The sequence below is a fragment of the Mauremys mutica genome, chromosome 1 (genome assembly GCF_020497125.1).
Source record: "Mauremys mutica isolate MM-2020 ecotype Southern chromosome 1, ASM2049712v1, whole genome shotgun sequence".
NCBI lineage: Eukaryota > Metazoa > Chordata > Testudines > Geoemydidae > Mauremys > Mauremys mutica.
The window spans coordinates 73908967-73934204 of record NC_059072.1 but is presented as its reverse complement, the minus strand read 5'-3'; the positions used below and the strand labels follow the sequence as shown (position 1 = coordinate 73934204).

At 38.9% G+C, this 25238-nt stretch overlaps 1 protein-coding gene across 1 annotated transcript in view; it reads right to left on the bottom strand.

Moving 5' to 3' along the window:
- Positions 1–25238, bottom strand: part of PTPRQ (protein tyrosine phosphatase receptor type Q) — a 207876-nt gene that overhangs the window by 67600 nt on the left and 115038 nt on the right. Inside the window, exons 38-43 of the mRNA XM_045002531.1 lie at positions 21508–21676; positions 20392–20685; positions 19769–20044; positions 17902–18053; positions 14950–15091; positions 7075–7344 (exon numbers count right to left, since the gene is read on the bottom strand). Coding sequence (XP_044858466.1) covers positions 7075–7344; positions 14950–15091; positions 17902–18053; positions 19769–20044; positions 20392–20685; positions 21508–21676 — 1303 coding nt within the window. The remainder of the gene's footprint in view (positions 1–7074; positions 7345–14949; positions 15092–17901; positions 18054–19768; positions 20045–20391; positions 20686–21507; positions 21677–25238) is intronic.

Genomic DNA, 25238 nt, shown 5'->3' with positions numbered 1-25238 from the left:
CAGCAGCAAAGAGTTCACCGTGTTTGTTAGGTCAGGTGAACAAGCAATTTAGAACTCATTAACTTTATCTTGTAGTTAGACACACCTGATAATGGGGGAATCTACAAATTAATACATAATATACTGCGCACATGTAAGTATGGGAACCAAATGAACTTCTGTAACAGAAGGAGCTCTTCAGAAAACATTGTGTCATGATCTCACTCTGCAATTATTTGAATGCGTTATATTTTAAGTAAATCATGGAAGCTACCAGATTGGCAGCAGTGAATAAGTCTTTTTTTCATTTCGGAACAAACCCTGATCTTGTTTAAAGTGGCAGCAAGGGACACAGAAGCCCCTTCATCTCACATGTGGGTGCTCTACATCAGGCTGACATATCACATAATACCTTTTTCATTCCGCTAGTATCTCAGGATGATGCTAAACAGCAGCTCCTAAAGTTAGACATTTTTAATCAGTAGATCCAAATAATTTACATGCAAGTGTTTTAAAGGAGCTGGCTGAGGAGCTCGTTGGACCAATAACGTTGACTTTCAATACATCTTAGAATACTGGGGAAGTTCCAGGAGACTGGAAGAAAATTAATGATGTGCAAATATTTTAAAAGGGTAAATGGGATGACCTGTGTAATTATAGGCCTGTTAGTCTGACACTGATCCCAGTCAAGATAATGGAGCACCTTATATAGGACCTGATTAAAAAAGAATTAAATGAGGGTAATATAATCAATACCAATCACCATGGGTTTATGGAAACAAGATCCTGTTAAACTAACTTGATTTTTTATGAAATTACAAGTTTGATAAAGGTAATAGTGTTGATGTAATATACTAAGATTCTGTAAAGCATTTGACTTGGTACCGCATGACATTTTGATTAAAAAAACTAGAAAGATATCAAATTAACATGGCACACATAAAATGGATTAAAATCTGGCTAACTGATAGGTATCAAAATGTAATTGTAAACAGGATATCATCATTGAATGATATATTTCTAGTTGGGTCTTGCAGGGATCAATTCCTGGCCTTATCCATTTTGATTAATGATCTGAAATAAAACATAAACTCATCACTGATAAAGTTTGAAGGTGACACAAAAACTGGGAGAATGGTAAATAATGAAGATGACAGGTCACTGATACAGAGCAACCTAGATTGCTTTGTAAAATGGGCTCATGCAAACAATACGTGTTTTAATATGGCTAAATGTACATGTATAATCTAGGAACAAAGAACATAAGCCACACTTACAGGATGGGTGACTCTATCCTGGGAAGCAGTGACTGTGAAAAAGACTTGGGGTTGTGATAGATAATCTTTATTTACATATAGAAAACATTTTCCCGAAGCATCATTTACTTCAGAGGAATGAACCTAGACGAGTGGGTGGCACCGATACCAGGTCTGCCGTGTTTCACTGGCTTGTAGGTGATGGAAAACTCGCCCAGGTAGTGGCCAGCTGAACATGACCTCCCAGTGCAACAATGTGGCTAAAAGGGCTAATGTGAACTGGGATGCATAAAAATGGGAATCTCAAGTAGGAGCAGAAAGGTTATTTTACCTCTGCATTTGGCATTGGTATGACCACTGCTAGAATACTGTGTCCAATTCTGGTATCCACACTTCAAGAAGGATGTTGATAAATTGGAGAAGGTTGAGAGAAGAGCCAAGAGAATGATTAAAGAATTAGAAAACATGCCTTATAGTGATAGACTCAAGGATTTCAATCTATTTAGCTTAACAAAAAGAAGGTTAAGCGGTGGTTAAGGTTAAGTCTGCAAGTACCTACGTGGGAAACAAATATTTAATAATGGGCTCTTCAATCTAGCAGATAAAGATTTAACATGATCCAATGGCTGAAAGTTAAAGCTAGATAAATTCAGAATGGAAATAAGGCATATATTTTCAATGGTGACAATAATTAACTTGCCCAGGGTGCATGGTGGATTCTCTAACACTGAATTTTTAAATAAAGAGTGGATGTTTTTCTTAAAGATATTCTGTAGGAACTATTTTTGGGGAAGTTCTATTGCCTGTGTTATACAGGACATCAGATTAGATGATCACAATGGCCCCTTTTGGCCTTTGAAGCTATGAATCTATGAAGAAGAAAGTATAGGATCTCTCAGGGGCAAGGGCTGTCATTGACTATATATGTATGAACAGCACCTAGCACAATGGTATCCTGACCTGGTTGAGGACCCTAGGTGCTATCACAATACAAATATTAAATAATACTAGGAGACAGTAAGGAAAATTACACGGTGCACCATAACACTGAAAATAGAGCCTGGCAAACTAACTTGATATCTTTTCTTCATGCTGAAAATGGTATGTTTAATTTAGTGTGTGTCTAAGTAAAAGTTTCAGAGCAGACGAAACAGTGAGAATGGATGAGTAAAATATAAAATTTACAAATGAAACATAATAAGAGTTTCTATTTTTAATCGTTCAACATTTTGGAATTAAAAATGGTACTTTAATATGCTTAATTTTTATTTGCAAATGACTATTACATTTGTCCTAGACTCTAGAGTTTGGTAAATGTGAACAGGTTTAAAATAGAGAAAGTCTTTTAGAGAACATTTTCTTACCGTTTAAGGTAGTTTTTGTCCTCTGAAAATTCACCCAACCCTAATGAAATCCCATTATAATATGCATCTTTCCTTGGATATAATCTAAGGATAGTTATTCAGTCCTAAAATCTTGCTATATTATCTTTCATATCCTATATAAATTATTTAAACACAAAGTAATGTAACTATCACAAAGTTCATATATTTTTTTGTGGGTCATAACATACTCTACCCTGGTACAAGTGGTTTACCATGACAGCAAAACTAGAGTAGACACCAAACACTAATCTCCTCATAAATTTAATCTTCATGATCCATGTTTAGTAATACCCAGATATGAACAAGTTTACGTAAAAAAAAATCAAATAGTCTTTGCAAGGAATGTAAAGGTCAGACACTATGCAATGAGACACTGAACCAAATTTGATTTCACTTTATGTCAAAAATAAATGCATTGTCAGTGACTCAGTGCTGGCTATGTATTCTGTAACTAATCTTAGACCACCATAAATAAGAAGCTGACAACAGCTATAAAACTGTTTCCATTCCCTGCCATGAATCTTCGATTCTTAGTAGCCACTCATCAGAAAACAATTCATGTGAACACACAGTTAAGAAGATATTGTCCTACTAATAACCAGTTTGTTGTAAATATGACTAAGTAACATTTGGTTTAAATTTTAGCAAACAACACAAGTCTGAGCTACAGTTCTTTTAGAGCAATAATCCATATTTTGTAGTTCTAGGGCCTAGTCCTGCAACCCTTACTCAGTCAAATCTCCCATTAATAATGCACATGGTATTCCAAAATAAATCAAATTTGGGTTTAAAAAAGAAGTGTCTCCCAGTAAAATTATAGCTAGTGTAGGCCCTGATAGAGTAAAGCAGTTAAGCACATGCTTATATCTATCAGAATTCAACCCAGCATTTAAGATCATGCCTCACTTTAAGCATGTGCTTAAGTCTTATTGACTGCATGAGGACTTGAGCACATGCGTAAAATTAAGAATGTGCTTAAGTGCTTTGCTGAATAAGGGCATGAAGGGGTTGGTAATCACTTCACCCTTGGTCCATCAGAGTCCAGATTAGAAGACTTTCAAGAAAATAATACAAGATGCTATTTCCCGAGATTTTTCCAAGTGGAAGTTTTTTGAGGGTCTGAGTAGGGTTGAATGGCAAAGGATGGAGGGAGAGAAGTTTAAGTTTACTGTGATGGACTGGAAGTTCCTTTAATTCTCAATTTGATCTACTGAGTTTTTTAATGCATTAATGTTCTGCACCTAAAATGTTGGACAGGCACTGTTGTAAATAAAACTAATAAAATAAACTTTTTTTCCTAAGAATAAAAATTTGAAAAATGCACTAAAATGGGGGTTGCAAAGCTAATGAGTTTTCAGTCATGCCCTGTCATTTCAATGAAATAAATACCTAACCCACACATAACATTACATGGTGCTACATTGAAATCTATAAATTAATTGATTTTTCCCCAATAATACAAAAGATGCAGAGAAAACATTATGCCCAAATAAATGAGAAAAATATCTCAAATTATATCAGTCAAAGAATAAAATAATGGACTACATTCCAATATCCTATCATACATAGGGTTACCAGAGAGCAACTGTGAAAAAACAGGATGGAGGCTGGGGTAATATGCGCCTATATAAGAAAAAGTCCCCCAAAATGGGATTGTCCCTTTAAAAACTGAACATCTGGTCACCCTAATCATACACGCTTTTAAAATAAATTCACACTGTTATGATGGGGGAGCACCTCTTAAAGGTTATCATCCAATTGAAGTCAATGGGAATATTTCTATTGACTTCAGCGGGAGTTGGATTGAAACTGTAAATTCTCTAAATATATATTTTCCAAGTGAATTAGGTAACCTTATTCACTGTAGATCAGTTAGCTAACAGCTCTTTATTCTGTTTAGCAATAATTTCTATAGCAATCCCAGTGTATACAATATTTTAATTGTTCATAAAGATCTGTTAAATAGTTTGAACATACAATTTTCAGTTTTTTGGTGGTTTATGGACTGTTCACTTCAAATATTCACTATTCATCATTCATGGCATCATTCACAACTAAGTCATGTGGAAGTGTTGTCTATTATTTGATTGGATAACTGAAATATTTATATGAAAACTCATAACAATTACTGAGAAGTAAATAACAAATAGCAGATATTCTTCCTCAGATACAAATATGCTTTTTTTCATGTGAATACAGCAGTCCTATGCAGTACAGAGATGCCCCCATACATTCATCAGAAAAAAATAAAAGGCATGAGAATGTTCACAAACAACATCCGAAAAGGTACACAAGCATGGTTGAACTGAACAGTCAAATCAGAATTTGAATGAATCTTCATTAATGCTGTTTAGTCCATATTCTTCCAGCTATAATTCCAATTATCTGCCCTTTCAACACTCAAGTATCATTAAAGGCATCCCATTTTATGAATTCTCGCTAATTTTATCGCAAGGAAACAAAAAGTAACCCAACATTTTATATTTCTTAGATGGAAAATTAAGTAAAAATAGGCATAGCTCCCAGGTCCATACAATAAGAGATCACAGAATAAAGAGGAATTTGTTAAACTTCTGGCAAATCAGACTTTAATATATCTCGCCACCAATTTTTGTATTTGCTTTGTGTCTGCCTAAGAATTAGAAAGTCACTTACTAGAAGCTTTTTTGAACTATCAGAGCTGGACAAACTACACTTCACTTCTTTAATATTCAGGCAGAACTTATGCAGATACAAACTGGGTACCAACCCTGTATCCCTCACATGCATGTGAATAGCCCTATTAACCTCAACTTTATGAAAAATGTTACACTATAATATACTTTCCAATATATCCCCACTAGTACTGTATGCAAGAATTTCTGATATGACATTAACACCATACTTATCTGACTCATCATTATTTATGAAAGACAATTAGATAGACAGTTCCAATTAACAGAGAGAAACTAATAAGTAATATTATGTGTTTTAATGAGTTATTATTTTAGAGATGAGAGAGAAAAACATATTCCAACTGGGAATGAGCTTATATGTTTCTGGATGTATCCAGGCCTTTCAAGGCTGGAGATGCAAATTAAAGATCCCGTTCATGCAAGTAGTGTCACTGAAAAAGTAGCCCCATTATTAAATATATAATAGTAAAAAGAAAGTGTGAAGATAACCTCTTTATTAAAAAGGCACAGGAATTAATTTTCCTAAACTGTCTATATGGTTGCCATCTTTTCCCCTGTTAAAAAGTTCATTTCAACGGTAGCTTAAGATGACAAATATTGGAGAAAGTTAAATGATTTTATTGATTAACAACCTCTGAATGGTAGCACTTCTAATGAGTGAATTCTCAGTATTGGCTATTTAACATTAAAACAGAGCATGTCACTGGCAGATATACCACTATTTCATACAAAACCTTCCCAGTAATAATATTCAATAGGTGAGGTCACCAGCAAAAAGATGAAAACATACCCAATCTAGCTATGAGCCAATGCATACTAGGACTGGATGATATAGTGTGAATAAAATAAGAACTCAAACTTAACATGGCAAGAACGTAACTCTTCATTTGTACTTCCAAGTCTCACTGACTTTCTCCATTGGCTATTCCATGATAACCTGTGTCCTTGGGATCACAATCAAGGACATTTCAAGACAGGGTTTGGAGAGCAGGCCCCATTTCTCATCATCTGATCTTAGATTTAAACTAACAGACGTTTTGGAGCATGAGCTTTCATGGGTGAATACCCACTTCGTCGGACGCAAGTAGTGGAAATTTCCAGGGGCAGGTATATATATATATGCAAGCAAGAAGCATTTATCCTTTTCTCTACGGAAAAGGATAAATGGACACAAATCAGATATTAGGAATGGCAATATACAAAAACCTGTAGGAGAACACTTCAACCTCCCTGGCCACACAACAGCAGATCTTAAGGTGGCCATCCTGCATCAAAAAAACTTCAGGACCACACTTCAAAGAGAAACTGCTGAGCTTCAGTTCATCTGCAAATTTGACACCATCAGCTCAGGATTAAACAAAGACTGTGAATGGCTAGCCAACTACAGAACCAGTTTCTCCTCCCTTGGTTTTCACACCTCAACTGCTAGAACAGGGCCTCATCCTCCCTGATTGAACTAACCTCGTTATCTCTAGCTTGCTTGCATATATATACCTGCCCCTGGAAATTTCCACTACTTGCATCCGACGAAGTGGGTATTCACCCACGAAAGCTCATACTCCAAAACGTCTGTTAGTCTATAAGGTGCCACAGGATTCTTTGCTGCTTTTACAGATCCAGACTAACACGGCTACCCCTCTGATACTACATTTAAACTGTGATTATACTTGATTAGGGAAAGGATTGGGATGCTGTAGTAAATGTAAGAATATCATCACTGATCTAAATATTCAATTGTCATTTAAATTAAAGTAAAATTTTAAATCCAAAAATTGTTACCTTTTTCTGGAAATGTGCTGGCATTGCATATCTGTTCTTTTCCTTCACCAGCAGATGTTGCAGCTTTTATTTTAAATTGGTAAGAAATATTTGATAGCAGATCTCTGAAAGTATGCACCTTATCAGAAGCAGAAATGTTTGTAGAATTCCTTTCAAATATTATGATGTAATGTGTAATCACTCCATTTGACTTAGAAGGTGGGTCCCAGTGCACTAGAATCGACTGCCAACTTGTTGCAGTACACTGAACATTCTGGACAACATCTGGAGCTTAAAAGATACACATGCACCAAAGGTTAACGTTCCAAACAATCAAAAGGGTAATCACATTATAGTATACTCAGAGATGTAGGTATAATGTCTATAATAAGGGTCATGCATTCCAATGCCAGATAATTAATACTGTAATAAGAACACTGGGCAAGAAGTGTTTTAAATGAAGAAATGTCCTTGATTATATTTTATGGAAGCTTTATTTCCAGTAATTATTAACATTACTGAAGCAGTGCTTGAAATGAACAGAGTGATAGTACATTATATTTCCTAAAACTAACTATATGCTCCAACTCCCTTTTCCCTTCTCTCTCCCATCTACACCCACATTTCCCCCATTTTTTCTAATCAGCAGCACAGTGGAACATATACAGTAATGTGAAACTGATACACTCCAAAAGAAAATTTTACTTACCCTTTAGCTTTCCTTCTCTCATTTACTATACCCTATGGCTGGTAATCCCTACAGTAGTGTTGTGTCCTGCCCAGGAGTTTTGGGGGAGTCTTCAAAGCTGTCACTCATAGGCAGCAGTTACTTTATTGGTCCCACCCATTTGCGTTCCCCGCAAGATGAATTCTCGTAAAGCTTCCTGGGCAGCTCTTCGAATTTCATAGGTAAAAACAGTATTATATATTTAACATGAAAACAAACAACTGGCTCCAAGTTATGGAACAACTGATTAAATTTTCCCAGGGAAAGTCAGATTGTGGGATGTACTAACTAAGAGAAAAGAATCAACAGAAAAAGGTGTTGTTGTTTTTTTCTCTCTCTCTAGTGAAGCGATGTCCAGTAATCCATACAGTAGGAAATTGACTAGAATCAATATCCCAGAAAGAGGGAAACATACTAATTACTACAGGTACAGAGGAAAACGGATCTCTTTAAAAATACATATATTTCTCTCCAGAGTTTGAAGAGTACTCCTTTCAAAAGTAGCAGCTACAGAAGAAAGGAGATCACTTTGTATTTTTGATAAAGGCATAGGGCTGAATCCTTTACCCAGTTAGTGCTGAGTGCACCCGGGTGAGGGAGATGCAAAAGAGATGTTTGTGGCTTCTCAATTCTGGGGCTAGTTCTATGCCATCTCAGACCCTAGGGTAGTTTATAGTAGCATCCATGCAAGGATAAGGGGAATGCGCTGACCAGTACCTGTGTTTCAAGGACTTAGTGGGATTCTATACACAAGGTAGCACTTATGGGCTGCAGTATCTTTTTCTATTGCTTGTCTGCAGTCCTGATATTGAACACCTCCATGACACAGGAACATGCTGGAAGAAGCAGGACCTTGATGTGGCCAAGTCCACAAAAGCCAAACTGCAGCATGGAACAGATGGGGAAAACTGAGACACGAGGACTGGTCTGATAGGAGCAGCTGTGTGGCTGTGACGGATCTGCTCAGAGGAGAGTCACAGAAACATTAAATTAGATGGCAAGAGCTGATAAAAGGTCAGGCTACTCAATGGAGAACATTGAACTGGGGGAGATTTTAAAAAAAAACTTTTTTGCTGAGCATGGGAGAGTTGCAGTGGGGCAGAGGTGTTCCAAAAAGAGTGGGAATAAAATGTAGGCTATACCACAATGTGTGTGCCTTATTCCAAATTAGTTTAAATGGAATAGGCTAATTTGGAATATGGCACTCTTATTTCAGAATACAAGTGCCTACACATAGAGTAATTCAGGAAAATTTAGTCCACTTTAAATTCACACCCTAACTTATTCTACATTAACTTTCATCTGTAGGCTAGCCCTTAGATTCAGTGGCCAAAAATGGCTGAAAAGGGGAGGGGCCCAATGAGCCCAGCAGAAAATATGAAGAAAGAGTTTTAAAATTACTTGGTCTCACTCTAAGGGCAATGTGTCATCCAGTGGAAGCAGCCTTCTGAAAGGAGGGATGTGGGAGAGGCTATGAGGTCACTGATCAAAAGAGACAGCTTTGATGGCTGCTTCTGTAGCTGCTGGACAGGACAAAATCCTACTGTAAGGATGGTGGGACAAGCAGCTGCTAAAAATATAGACTGTAACAGATGCTAAACTGTATGATACTGTACAGCCTCTAGTTGGCACTGTATGTAAGATACCTTATTTAAACCAACCTCAGCCATACCTGGCAGAGCATTAAATGATCTTATAGTGAACATATCTGGTGTGTATAAGCAAGCTCTCTAGCCAATCCATATGTGATACAGAAATACATGACACGGAGTCAGGAATAAACTAAGAACAGAAACAGAAGGAAAACAGCAACAAAAGTTGCAAACAGAAGGAACAAAGCAATAAAGGTTGCAGACAGAAGGAACAAAGCAACAAAGATTGCAGGATTTCATACACATGCAACTCTTCACTGCTCCAGAGAACTTCAGCTTTGACAAATCTTCACAATGGTCAAACTGGAAACAGTATTTTGCAAGATTTCAAACTGCAAACAAACTCCACAAAGATACTGGAGACATACAGGTATCTTCTTTAATTTATGCTATGGTGAAGCAAGCAGAACATATCCTTACATCCTTTGAATTTACTTAATACAGTCAAAAACATGACTATGAAAGGGTTCTGTCTATGTTTGATGCATACTTTGTCTCTCAGAGAAACAATCTGAGCTGGTGAGACCAAAATCAACAGCAACTTGACAAACTTGAAAAACAAGAAGCTGTTAAAAAATGCAGCACAAGTGCTAAAAGTTATTACCATAAGATCCATAAGGCAAGGACAGACAACTCCTAGGTTAAAAGGGACAAATTCCAACCTACATGCACACAGTGTAGAAACAGTCATGTCCCAAGAGATGATGCATGTCCAGCTAGAGGCACATGGTGTAATACATGCATGAAATATGGACATTTTGCAGCTGTTTGCTGCACCAAAGCAGTCAGGGAGTTGACTCATATTACAAAGAATCAAGAGCCATTTCTGGGATCAATCACTTGTGATGACTGAATATTCATAACAAGACTATTGACTTTAAAAGTGACTCAGGAGCTGATGTCACAGTCATCTCATAAGGGACTAACAATCACCTTCAACTCCTCCGAGAGCTGAAGTCACCTGACACAGCTCTGACTATCCAGAGAGGTATTCTGTACTGCATGGGCCAGTTCACTACAAAAACAACTTACAAAGACAAAATCTTTGCATTCAGAATGTATTTGATCAAAGGACCACAGACCAATTGCCTTATCAGCCACAACGTGGCAGCCATGCTGAGCCTAGTGAGGGAGGTGAAAGAACTCAATGGAATATTTGGTGATACTGGACTGTTGAAAGGAGATGCAGTATAAAAAAACCCTGAGACAATGCTCAACCATATAGTGTACATCTATCTTACCGGATTCCTCTCCCATTACTCCATAAAGGGGAAACTGAGTTATAGAGAATGGAGAAGACTGGCATAATCAAGAAAAACTCTGAGCCAACAACATGTGTGTCTGAATAGTACCAGTTATAAAGAAAAATGGAAAAATACGATCTGTGTGGATCTTAAAAGACTTAATGGAGCTGTTGTAAGAGCAAAATATATCCTCTCAACACTGGATGACTTCCCTCCCCAAAGTGAGAAGAGCTACAGTATTATCTGAGTTTGATGCCTTGAGCAGATTCTGGCAAACTCCTTTAGCCAAAGAAAGTGCTAAACTAACATTTATCACACCCTTTGAGAGATTTTGCTTTCAAAGATTACCTTTTGGGATTATCAATGCACCTGAAATTTTCCAAAGAAAGAAGGCAGAACTGTTAACAAATACAAATGGAATTGTAGTCTTAGTGCATGATATTTTTATATATGGGTCTTCCATGGAAGAATACAGTAAAACCCTCAACAAAGTCCTCATCAGTCAGTCTGAACTGAAGCTAAATAAGGAAAAATGCATTTTCTGTCTACTCCAAATCGAGCTCTTGGGGCAGACAATAAACAAAGATGGAATCAGTCCTAGCCTCAAGAAAGTAAAAGCAATTAATTGAATGCACCAACAAATGTTCCAGAACTGAGACATATACTGGGGATGGTAAATTACCTTGGTTGGTATCCACAAGTCCTTTCTACAGGGACAAAACCACTGAATGAACTGAAGTCCAACATAACTTGGCTATGGGAGCCATAACAAGAAATTGCCTATAAAAAGGTAATAGAAATTATCTCAACAGCTCCAGTTCTCAAGTACTATGATGTGCACAAATCCACAATGGTCAGTGAGGATGCAAGTAGCTATGGCCCTAGGTGGTACATTGTTTCAACAATATGGAATTTAGTGGAAGCCAGCTTCATTTTTCTCTCACACTCACAGAAGCAGAAAACGATATGCACTGATTGAAAAGGAGTGCCTGGCAAGCCTATGGGCATGTGAGAATTTTTACAGGTATCTTTGTGGATTAGATTTGTTTATACTGATAACAGACCATAAACTACATGTAACCCTCAACAGTGGGAAAGACTTGGATCAAGCACCACTGAGGTAACAATGTCTATTGCTTAGGTTAATGTGATTTAATCCAATTGCTAAATATGCACCTGGAAAAAGTCTTTTAGTAGCAAACAGTCTGTCATAGAGCCCAGCGTTGCATTCAACTACCCATGAGTTCAAAGATGATGTAAAGGTGTGGAGAATGATACAAAGCAGTGTCATAAAAGAGACTACAACAGCTACAAAAAGCAACTTTGACAGACACGCAACTTCAGAATGTTCTAAGTTACACGGAGGTGACTGGCCCACACATTTAAAGGACACTAAGGAAGTGACAAGGGGTTACTTTGCAGTGCATGGACAATTATGCGAGTCAAATGGACTCATGATTAAAGTCAATTGCATCATAATTTCAAACTAAATGAGAGCAGAAATCCTAAACCTCACCCAAAAAGGACATCAAGGATTAACAAAATGCTGTGAACAGGTGAAGCAGTCAGTGTGTTGGCCGGGCATCAGCAAGGACATAAAGAATACTGTATCTGCCTGTGAACACTGCAGAACTAACAGGCCAGCACAACACAAAGGACTTTTAATAACACCACCTGTGCCAGACAGATCTCGGAAGAGACTAGCTGAAAAGTTATGTGAATTCAGAGGACACCATTACCTCGTCATCGTGGACTCCTTTTCCAGGTATACAGAAATAATGTACTTGAAAGACATACCAAGTTGCAGTGTTATCAAGAAACTGAAGTGTACTTTTTGCTCACTTCAGTATTCCAGAACAACTAGTGATAGACAATGGACCACTATTCACTGCAGCAGAATTTAAGTAATTCCAAATGAAATATGATTTTGATCATATTACTAGCAGTCCACATTACCCACAAGCAAATGGAGAAGCTGAGAGAGACAAGAAAATCCTACAGCAAGAAGATCCATTCCTTGCTCTTCTGAGTTACAGATCAACACCAATAGTGGCTACTGACATAGTCCAGCACAGCTCCTGATGGGAAAGCAACTCAGAACTACTGTTCCAGCTCTGGAAAAGAACCTATTTCCAAAGTGGCCAGACATAAAGAGAGTAGCCAAATCAGATAAAAAGGTGAAAAGAGCTTATGAACACTTTTATAATAGACATTTCTCAGGTAGAAAACGGACAGGTCTAGAATCTGGTGACCATGTTCATGTCAAACTGGATGGAGAAAAAGGATGGACAACTCCAGCTATCATAAAGAAAAATAATTCAGTGCCCAGATCATATGTGATCGAGCACGACAGTGGACAGTTCAACAGAAACCGTTGACATCTACGGTTTATTCCTCAGAAAGAACAATCAGCAGAGCAAACTCTACAGATGGCTGTTGCAGAACAAGAAGATGACTCAAGGATTCCAATAACCACAGCAAGTCCTGGCAACTCAGATATCAAGCTGCTATGCGTCTGGCCCATGTAATTAGAAAACGAGAGACATTTAACAGATTGATACATACTGAAATTCAAAGATAGCATGATAGTGTAAATATTGTAAATGGTAGGAACGTAGAACTTAAAGGAAGTGATCTAAGGCAGTGGTGGGTAACCTGCGGCCCATCAGGGTAATCTGATTGCGGGCCACAAGACATTTGCTGACGTTAACTGTCCGCAGGCATGGCCCCCTGCAGCTCCTAGTGGCTGTGGTTCTCTGTTCCCGGCCAATGGGAGCTGCGAGAAGCGGTGGCCAGCACGTCCCTGTGACCCGTCGCTTTCCAAAGCTCCCATTGGCCGGGAACGGCAAACCACAGCCACTGGGAACTGCGAGGGCCATGCCTGCGGATGGTCAATGTCAGCAAAATGTCTCACGGCTCACAATCACATTACCGTGATGGGCCACAGATTGCCCACCACTGATCTAAGGGAATGCTAAACTGTATTATATGGTTCAGCCATTAGGTGGCAGAGTGTGTAAAACTTCAGCCATGCCTGGCAGAGCATTAAAAGATCTTTTAGTCAACACATCTGTTGTGTATAAGCAAGCTCTGTAGCCAGTCCAGATCTGGTACAGAAGTACATGTTATAAAATGGCATTCGGAAATTTGGCCTTCTAACTAGTCAAGAGCTGTCTAACACCATGGCTCGGATACCAGCATCAAAGTGAATTTCCAGGGCTGTACAGCCAATGTAGGGGCTTATCCTCCTTTCCAGTGCTAGAATAGAAAAGCAAAAGGAGAAGGAGACCCCCAAATCCTGATGTTCCTTGGCTGTTTGCAGCCACTGTAAACTAGGGCAGCCTGAGAGATGCCCTGAGTTGGCCCAGCAGCAGCAGCCTTGTACAGCAGCTTTGTAAACTATCTTTACTCAAATGCTCTGAGTTGAGCTCCGTATAGTTTGCTTGCACCCTGAGATCTCGCCCTATAGCTTTAGAGAATTTTCAGTTTTTTCATATTATCATTTTATCACTTTTAAACAACATGATAAACATTTGTTACTAGTAAAAAAATATATTAAATAGCTACTAGTCATTTAAAATAAACACTTCCTAGCAGGCTAAATCCTGCCTGTGCTCTCTTCCCCTCTCTTCTCTGCTTTCTACTCAGTGTCCATGTTTAGAAAGCGAAAAGGCAGTTTTCTAGCTTCTGTAACTTCAAAGGATGTGTCAAGCACAAGATGCAGCTAGTAAGTAGTTAATTAATTAAATCAATTATATTGCATAGTTCTTCCCAGATGTCTGAAAGACTGAGATATCACAAAGGAAGATGTTTAATTAGTGACTGTCTTTTTTCCCTAAACAAGTTATCAGAAAATGTTAAACATTTGTATTTCTTAAAAAGTAGCTTCTGATTCATTAGCCCTCTCTTTGTCCAGCTGCCTGTGATATTACTGTAACTCAGTTGCTTTCACAGTGATCTAAAATATAACTTTAGTCTCCAAAGTTTGATATTTATCTAATTTTCCTCCTACTATCTGTGTGCCATTTATAGGAGCCATATATGCCTATCTTCAATCTAGGATATTTCTAATTTCAGACTTCCAACATCGAACTTGAAAAGTAAAGACCTCACCTATCAGGTACAATAGGAATGCGAGTGCATGTTGTGACAATGATATAGTTCTGTGTTCCATTACATTTGGAGAGCAAAGGAAGAATGCTGTTCAGTTATAAAAAGAAATCTGCATAGACAATGCTGCAGTTCATAAAAAAAACCCAAAACTGTTTCTAACCTGATTCTTTTGTTGTGAATTGGACAATGTTACTGAACTGATTGCCATTTCCAACTCTTGTAAAAGCAGAGACACTGATAAAATAGGTGCTGAATGGCTCTAATCCAACAAGGTTTGCGTCACTGTGCGAACCTGAAACGTTCTTAGAAGAAAAACACAATTGTTAGCACAAAATCCACATATTTGGACACACTGGGTCTCATACTCCCCACACTGATTTAATGAGAGTTTTGGTACTGCAGTCTTGTCTCTTGCATCCTTCATGTCTCCACATCACACAAAATAGTCCAAGCAGGGTCAAATCCTTTATCGTGCTACTTCAGATGTGCACAAGCCAGATTTTTTTCTGTACGAATGGGGTACCTCTTTCAAGATTCCTCCCCCGCACACACCCCGCCAGAAATAACATTACAAAATATCAGAACAAAAAAATGAGAAAGACACAATGGAGAGCTTCTATAAAATATAGCAAATAACAACAAGCAATCACATTTATCTGCCCCTCTGCTTGTTTTTGAGGGTTTAGTTCCTATTCATGTTAGTGAGTGAGCCAAACCATAGAGTAGATATTATTTGATTGATTGAAAACACTGCTTTCCCATTCCCTTCCTTTCCACTCTTTCTCCCTCACTGTGGCTTGTGAAGAAGGTTTGTCAACGGAAGTTATTATAATTACAGTAGTACCACATCAGCAGCCTAACTTCACATATGCATCCTGTGCCAGCCTGGAGAGCTGTTGTCACAAACAAACACCCTCCTCGCCACCTGCACTGCCTCTATCGCTGATAGCACCTCTTCAGATATAGATTCGATTGAAGGGAAGGATTTCTATATAACAGGTTGATGCCAGCTTGAAGTGTCACTTTGGCTAACTTTTTCATTTTTGCTTGTTTATGGCACAGTGCCCCTCCTGTCCCTCCAGCCTTTGTCCAGCAATTGGAGAGAAAGAGATAGAGGTGATTTCTTCTCCCCTACCAGATACAAGAGACTATTTTGGGCAACGTAGAAACATGCAGGGAGGGAGAAGCAAGAGTATAGGCTATCCCTGGTAACAGCTGTTCCTGCAGCACTCAGAGCCATCTCTTCATGGGACTGTAAAAGCAGTAGGGAGAGCTGTTCAGTTCTACTGGGAAAACAAATGCAGATTTTTCAAAATGATGTTTAATTATACAACTTAGCTCTGTAGTGAGGCAGCGTGGCCTCCCACTGAGCCAGAGGGGGGAGGGACCATGCTGTGAACCCTGGTGGGCGGAGCCAGGCTGTGCTTGCCCCTCCCACCAGAAGTCAGAGGAAGGAACAGGAAGTATAAAAAGCAGGTCCTGGCGCTCAGCTGAGCTGCAGCCACCGAAGGAGCCAGATGCCTTTTGCCTGCTCCTGAGCTGCGAGACTGCAGCAGACCCCTGCAGTGCAAAGGAATGGCCAGAGCTGCTGGACCCACCTGCTGACCAAGCCATGGAGCAGGTCCTGGGACTACCATGGGCCTTCTCTCCAGATGAAGCGAAGGACCCCTATGGATCCAGGTACACCCTGAGGGGAGGGAGGAAGTGGCCTTGGGGCCGCCGACCTTAATCTGGCTGTGTTGCTGCCAGAGACCCAGTCAGTGTGTTGTGGCTGGATTCTCCGCTGACCCAGTAGCAGACCAGTCTGCCACTGTTAGGGTCTTGGGCTGGGATGCAGTGGAGTTGGGTGGGCCTGCATCCCCCTACCCTTGCCACATCATCCCTGGGGTGGCAGTCTCTCCTCTTTAGGTCAAGAAGCCTGTGTTTGTCAGCCATCTGCTGGAGCTAAGATGTCCAACCCTCTTGCTGCTCGGCCCTGAATACAAACCAGAGCCATAGACTCCTTACGGCCCTGTTCTGACTAAGGGCTTGGCCTGATAACCGTTTGCTGTTTGGCCCTGAGTACAGGTGCGAACTACAGACTCCTTGCTACTCCCACCCTGACTGCGGGCCGGGATCCATAACTGTTTGCTCCTTGTCCCTGCTTGCAGGGTAGAGACCCCAACTGACTACCGCTCTGCCCGGACAGTCGGCCACAGCTACAGGCTGGCTGTTGCTAATTCCCTAATTGTGGGTGACTCCCAACGACCCAGTGAGGCGGGGTAGCCTCCCACTGACTCAGAGAGGGAGGGACCACTGCTAACCCACTACAAGCTGCAATCTCCCTCTGCATGAATTGGTCTGCCTGTCCCACTGCTGCACTCCACACAGTCTGCTCACTTGCATATACTACTCTTCTTGTGACAACATGAAGGAAGCTGGTCTCTATCACATTTAACTGTCATGCAGAGTCTGCCTACTGTTGGATTCTGTCTGGCCTGTCCTCAGATGTGCAATGGAGGAGCTTTCACATGTCCTGCATAATGGCAAGCAAAACAGAAGTCCCTGTGCACAGACGTAGAAACTGCTCTGTCCCTATTCTATCAAGACCACATGATGTCCCCCGCAACTCCACAGGATCCTGGGCATACCTTCATGGGTTGTAGTAGCAGACTGTAAATGGCTTGGGGCAGGAACTGTCTTTTCAATTACACATATGTGCAGGGTCTAGAACAATGGAGCCTGGATCCCTGTTTGGGACTGATTACTACAATACAATTCCCTTGCGTGATGAGTGGCCCCATAACAGACATTATATGGCTGAGGGAGGAGGAGTGTGAACCTCCACACAATCCCTCACTGCGGACTGTGTCTTAAGGATATGATTTAGCCCACAATATACATGCATTTCCATAACATCTTTTTTCAGTGTCTTTTATAACGAAACATTAGGAGGGGAAAGAAAATCACCTCATTTAAGTTATGAGTTCATATAATTTTGATTAATGCAGGACATACCTAGGCATATAAAATGCCTTACATATTTTTGGTTTTGAGACATGAGTCAGATAGCCAGAAAAATAAAATATATTTTTTCAAATATTTAAAACACCACTAAATATTATAAACATACCTGATAAAATATGGTATGACTCATGTTTTCTTGAATCTTAAAACTATAGTTCTTAATAACACCATTTGGCTGAGGACTTGGCCTCCATTTTAGCCACACAGAGTAGGCAGTATAGTTGAAAATAGCCAAATCCTGAGGAGGTGCTAATGGCACTGTGGGAGAAAATGCTCATTAGTTCAAATTTACGATGTTAATTTTAGGCAAATATGAATACTTTGTAGGAGCAAAAGATCATAAAGATTCATTACGCATTCGTGTCTGAGCTTAACCGAACCAATATTGTACTGCTACCCTTTTAACAAAGAGCTCCCAACAACTCCTCAGACTTGCCCCATTTTGCCTATTATAAACTCTATTTACTAAAGATGCATGTTGTTGGAGAAAGTAAGGGTGAGGAACAGGATAATCTATTCATGTTGTCTGTCATTTAAACAAAAGAATATTTTCATAACCAAGGAAGAATGAAAATATTTGGCAAAAAACAGAGTAGATCAGGGGTCGCAAGGTTATTACATGGGGGTCGCGAGCTGTCAGCCTCCACCCCAAGCCCTGCTTTGCCTCCAATATTTATAATGGTGTTAAATATATTAAAAGGTGTTTTTAATTTATAAGGGGGGGTCGCACTCAGAGGCTTGCTATGTGAAAGGGGTCACCAGTACAAAAGTTTGAGAACCACTGGAGTAGATGCACTTACAGAATCATAGAAATGTAGGACTGGAAGGGACCTCAGTAGGTCATCTAGTCCAGTCCCCGGCACTGAGGCAGACTAAGTATGACTAGACCATTCTTGACAAGTGTTTGTCTAACCTGTTCTTCAAAACATGCAATCATGGAGATTCCACAACCTCCCTAGGCAATTTACTCCAGTGCTCTAGAGAGTATGAAAGAGACTTATTAGATCACATACTCCATCCCAAAGGGCCACTAGACTATTTACTATAGTCTTATCTAGCACTTCAATCAGTCTAGTTTGAAAGGTACACAATCAAAATATCACACTTGTATCCTAAAATATTGTACCTACTATTGTTACTAGTAGCATCTAAGATTACTAGAATTAAGATTAGATCTTTCATATATATATACATACACACACACACTTTTCCCCTCTCTACTTTGTGCATTTTTATATATATATCGAGTAGGATGGCAGTGTGCAATGTAATCTGAAATAGAGCAAGGAGTGGAAAAAAAAAACCTGTAAGGGTCTGTAAGTATTTTTAAATAATATTTTCCTTTTGGAGGTGAGGGTAGGGTGGGTTGTTTGTTTTTCCTGAAAATTAATTGACACTTGGTAAATTATGTTGCATTCCAAAGGCAAAAAGAAACTGATCTTCATGTATTCTTATAGTCCAAAGCTAAAAGTAATCTCTAGGAAAGATAATTTAGCACTATAATGGGTGAATTCTGCCAAAGGCAGGGAAATCTCACATGCTTCCTTTCAATTTTGTGGCAGAATTTTTAAAAGGGGCTCCTATGAGCCATTGAATGCCACCATTCTTGGGCACCTCAAATTTATTTTCTTGTGTAATTTGAGAAATGAACTAATATGGGCCCATAGTAGTGAGAGGTAAATAGCCTTTGGTCAGAATGTGTCCTCCGCTACAGTAAAACCTACAAGCAGCGTGTGGACAGAGGCCGAAATCCCAGAATTCCCTCTAAACTCGTCTGCCAGATGTTGCAGGTTTGTCACCCTGCCTCCTACAGAAGCAGTGGTGTGTCTGGCCCCATGCCTCAAGGATTTTAGGGGATCAACCAAGATAGGATCAGCCATGTGGAAGCCCTACATCTCTGCACCAGCTCTGGGGTCCTCTATTTCATACATTTATTTCCAAACAAGCATGATATGATTTTATTTATCACTCACCTGACTCATCTGTGTAAAAGTTAAGCGTAGCATAGGGACCAAGTCCTCTGATAGTTCTTGCAGCAGCAAAAATACTATACAGTGTAAATGGTAAAAGATCTTCTAGAATTATAGAATTATTGGAGGTAGACCAAGAATCATTCCTTTCTGGTCCAAATAACTTTAAATCATAACTTATTATGATACCATTTGGTTGGAGAGGAGGCTCCCAGGACAACATAACTGAGGTAGATGAAAGATTCTTATACGTTCTGATTACAGGTGAAGATTCAGGGACTATAATAAGAAATGAGAAAACAAATGAGGAAAAAAAACATACAGACCAAAAAACCTAAGTTATCCCACAAAAAGGTGAATTATGGTGGAAAATATCTTTAAATGTCAATTAACTTTGTTCTCTTATCAATGCTAACTTATACTTCATGGTCTCAGTGAAGCACTACAATAAATCTGCATGATGGCAGTAATTGTGGGTTGCTTTATTAGTTAATTTGACAAAAAAGAATTAACAGGCGTATCAGTAACATTATTTCATGAGAAAACAACCTAATGATCAAGAATTTTTAGAAGGCTATTTGTTTTTAATAAAATTCTTTAGGAATTAAAAAAAATCCTAAACCTACCATCTTCTTCAGTTTTGATGTGTAGTTTCACAGTGTGCATTTTAGAAGATCCCTTCACTGTTGCCGGAATGATTTTCAGAATATAATCAGTGTACTTCTCCAACTTATCCAAAAACACGCTTGTATTGTAAGTAATGAGAGACAATATCTCACTGTCTGTTTGTGTATCCCATAAACTTAGTGAAACAAGGAAGAAGACTATACCATTTGGCTGGGATGGTGGAAGCCAGCTTACATTTATAGCAGTTGAAGAAACATTTTGATATGTCAGACTTTCAACAGGGCCATCTGGAACTATAGATTAATAAGCAAAAAATAAATATATCTGTTAGTTTCATATAAATAACAAAAATAAACACTCAAAGTGTTGCGTTTAGACCAACTTAATCTCTAACATTATGCAATCAATATTTTATTACATTATTTTCGTGACTATAAATAAAACAATCTTTTCTTTGATCATCTATGTTTTGATATAAAAAATAATGCATCTTGAATGTATATGTACATAATTATTTGTAGTTAATGTTAATTATTAAGGGGAGAAAATCTTTGTGATGGTTTAAGACAGACTTGCTCACTCTTTGTGCCCAGAAAGGAAAAACTGCTTTTGATGCTACACTACAAAGAGAAGAGACTCAGCAGATCAAAATGTCCTTTAGGAGGGGTTAAAGATTAGTTGCTTGATAATTAAGCTTACTCTCAAACTGTCATGAAAACTAGATGGGCCAAAGAGAGGCTAAACTGTAGAGTTTTGTATTGATAATGGTTATCCTGATAGTTAAGGTGGAGAAAATAATGGTGACAGGTTCAAAATGTAACGTGGAGTTAAGAATCTGCTCAATCTATTGACACAAAGAAGTCTCCTTCAGATACTAATGCTAAGGTTCATGAGAATGATCTATCCCCATTCTAGGCATAGGGAATACCATCAAACCCGTGCAAAGATAAATGCTACAGTATGGTAAACAGTTTTTTAAAATAGCATTCACTGTAGTACTTTTTTTTAACCTTTTCATCCCAAAGAATGCAATAATTTTTAAAAGTTCTAGAACTATTTCATAATGAAAAGCTTGGACGTACATTTGAAAATTTAAAATAGAGATGTTTACATACTATCTTGATCTGTATATACGTGTATTATCTCACTGGTCTTGTTTCCATTTCCAAAGGCAGTGTCTGCAGTTAACCACACAGTATAGTAGCTGCATTTTGCCAAATTGTCTAATACTGCAGACAGAGATTTATTGTCAACACCACTGTCAATGTCTTGGCTGGTGAAATTCTAAGGAAAAGAAAGGAGAAGGATATAATCTTTAATCATTTACAAACAAATTGGTATTTCTTTGTTACTTTCATTTTCTCTATCTATCTATCTAGCCACCTACCCATACAACTCATATTAGACCATTTACTAATCATAAACAGACACTTCAATTCTCTAATGCTCAAGTCAGCCATACTGATTCCTGTTTAATGCTGTCAAATAAATAATTATATCTTTTCTATCTAGTTTCCTATGTAGACATTACACATTTATATGGCTGAGTCTCTTTCTAACTTGGCTTTGTTTATGCACTATTTCTTTTTTAGAAAAAAATATTCTGTAGAGTGAATGTATTTATGCATATCAAGGGGGGCGGGAAACAGAAACTGTACCAGCTATAAATTATTGACAAAAAGATACCCCACCAGGACTAGAGTACCCAACTTTCTTCAGTATTAATGTCCAACACTTTACTCAAACTGATAGAGACTGTTACAATAACTGAATTTTACATCACCCACCAGAGGGAACCCATACATTCCTTTGCTTATAGCACCACCAATTTGGAAACAGAAGAGAAAAATTAATTCATTTTTATGTAAGAGCTATTAAATTCAAATAATCTCAATGGGTGAAATCCTCAGTGACTGTAAAGGAAGATGACCCAGAAGAACCAGTGCAATTCTGCAGTGGCCCAGGAATCAGGGACCCTATTTAGGGGACATGCAGCCATGTGGACAGTCAGACTCTGCTTTGCCAGGATTTCCTGTGACTCTGCCTAGTATTCAGGGTTCAGAGACAGATCCCATTCTAGTGGGCCTGTGACTATGCATATCCACCAGCCACTCTTCCCTACAGAACAGTGAGCATGTGCACCAGTGGCCAGGACTAACACTGCCCTTATATTTTAGAGGCAGCTGTGACGTGTCCCCAGGGGGAAAGGATTTTTCCCAAGCTCCTGTAAAGTGCACAGTCCAGCCATTTGGGCTGCTTCTTAGTTCCAGTATTTGGCCCCACAAGCACCAACAGTTCCTTAAAATCAGAGTTAACTCACTGTGGTTTATGCCTTGTTAAAAAAGTGGGGGGGGGGAGAGAGGAAAGAAGTTGTTTCTTTGTTTTTAACAATATATATTTACAGAACTAGCTGACCTACTAAAATGAGATTTTTGTGTGTGTGCGCACACATTTGAGGATGAAACATTATGAAATTGCAAAAAATGGCAGTACCATACATTTCTAAAAGAGGCGCTGTCATTCTTTACCAACTTGGGTGCGACCTCTCCTGTGAAGGCTTTTAGTTTTTCAACAAATAATCTTAATGTCTATTACCCCTATGTCATAATACACATATGTTTAATTTAACATTTGACTAATTTATTTACTTTCATGCTAGTGAAACTATTTTATTTCTGTGAACAACAAAGGGCCAAACTCCCATTGACTTCAATAGGATTTGCCTGTGAATATCTGAAGGCTGAATTTAGCCCAAAGTTATTACAGTGAAACATGAAACATCCTACATTGACAGCACTGGAAACCAAAGTCCTCTTCTGGTACATTGAACAGGTGCAGCACAAATGGAACAATAAAAGTGTCTCTATGCCAGCCCACTAAAACAACTGAACCCTGACTTGCAATTTGTCTATATTAGGAAAAAAGGACGAAGATAGGTCAAAGTTACCCAACAAGTTAGCTAATCCAGACATAACCAAAACCTTTTTCCCAAGTGTAGATGCAAGTTAATGCCTTTTGCCTCAATGTAGCTCAGTAGTTCTCAAACTTTTCACACAGCAAGCCTTTAATATTTAACTCTGTAATAAATGTTGCAGGTGAAACAGGGTTTGGGGGTGGAGGCTGACAGTTCACGACCCCCATATAATAACCTCCCAACCCGCTGAGGGGTCATGACCCCCAGTTTGAGAACCCCTGATGTAGCTGATTAAAGTTAATGCTAGTGGGAATAAGAACAGGAGTACTTGTGGCACCTTAGAGACTAACACATTTATTTGAGCATAAGCTTTCGTGGGCTACAGCCCACTTCATCGGATCCACAGAATGGAACATATAGTGAGGAGATATATATACACATACAGAGAACATGAAAAGGTGGGAGTTCTCCTGTTCTTTTTGTGGATACAGACTAACATGGCTGCTACTCTGAAGCTAGTGGGAATCTCTCTTTGAACTTGTGTAAATGACTATACAAGATTCAGGGCAATGGAGAATCAGGCCTAACGTACTTAAATTAATTTTTCTGATGTCCAACTATAGGAAGATAGTGACTATGAATGAGAGCATCATTCCCTTTGTTTCTGATGCAGGGAATCAGACAAAGGGCAGGAATTAATTCCCTGACTTTTAAAGATAAAATTTCCAAGTTCTGAACAGAGTTTTAACTTCTGGATTTAATAGTTCACCAGCTATAAATCTCATGCAAAGCTTTAAAAATTTACCTTTATATTTTCTCAACAGTTTTCCATTTGGGCATAGAATGCTATAGTTAACTTACCTGAAAACTATAACACTTTGGTGGTTCATTGAAACCCTAATTTGAAGGGAGTGTAATTGTAGCCATGTTCGTCCCAGGATATTAGAGACACAAGGTGGTGAGGTGATCTCTTTTATTAGACCTTCTCTTGGTGAGAGAGACAAGCTTTCAAGCTGTAGAGAGCTCCATGTGGGTCGAAAGCTTGTCTCTCTCACCAGCAGAACTTAGTAGTCCAATAAAAGAGATCACCTCACCCACCTTGTCTATCTATTTACAAAAGAGACCATTTAGTCTGGCAGCCAAGGGGCAGATAACTCTAACTCATGATATAACAAAATATTAGAAAAGCATGCACAGATAATGAGCGTGAGGGTGACACAAAGAGCTACTGGGATGCAATTTGCAAAATAATGAAACTTGCACTAATTGTATTCTGGGGATTCATCACTATAGGACATTTTACGATTAATTCTGGCTGCAGATAAGAGCAAACTGCTTAGGACTTCTTGGCAAACTGAAGCTACAGCTGAAAAAAAATTCTTCTTCTGCTTCCTTCCTTAATCAAAACACAAAGAAGTTTTGGAATAGCAAAGTATCAGATTATTAAGAACAGATAAGTGTAAGCAATACACACAGCCAATGAAAGCATTTGCAGAAAACAATAGTCTTCTTGGCCCAGGAAGCATTTCCAGCTACATAATGTCATAGCCAGTGATATACAGACATCTCAGAGCTTCTAATCTTAAGAGAAAGGTTGCGTCACTGCTTTGCTAGTATCATTTCTTTCCATTCTCCCTTGCTCTGGGCTTGTCTTCACTGCACTGTTAGTTCCAGTTAGAATACTTGAAGTACTACACTTGCATTAGCCTAGGAGTAACAAGAAGGGTTTCTTCAGGTATGTTAGCAACAAGAAGAAAGTCAAGGGAAGTGTGGGCCCCTTGCTGAATGAGGGAGGGAACCTAGTGACAGAGGATGTGGAGAAAGCTAGTGTACTCAATGCTTTTTTTGCCTCTGTCTTCACAGACAAGGTCAGCTCCCAGACAGCTGCACTCTGCAGCACAGTATGGGGAGGAGGTAACCAGCTCTCTGTGG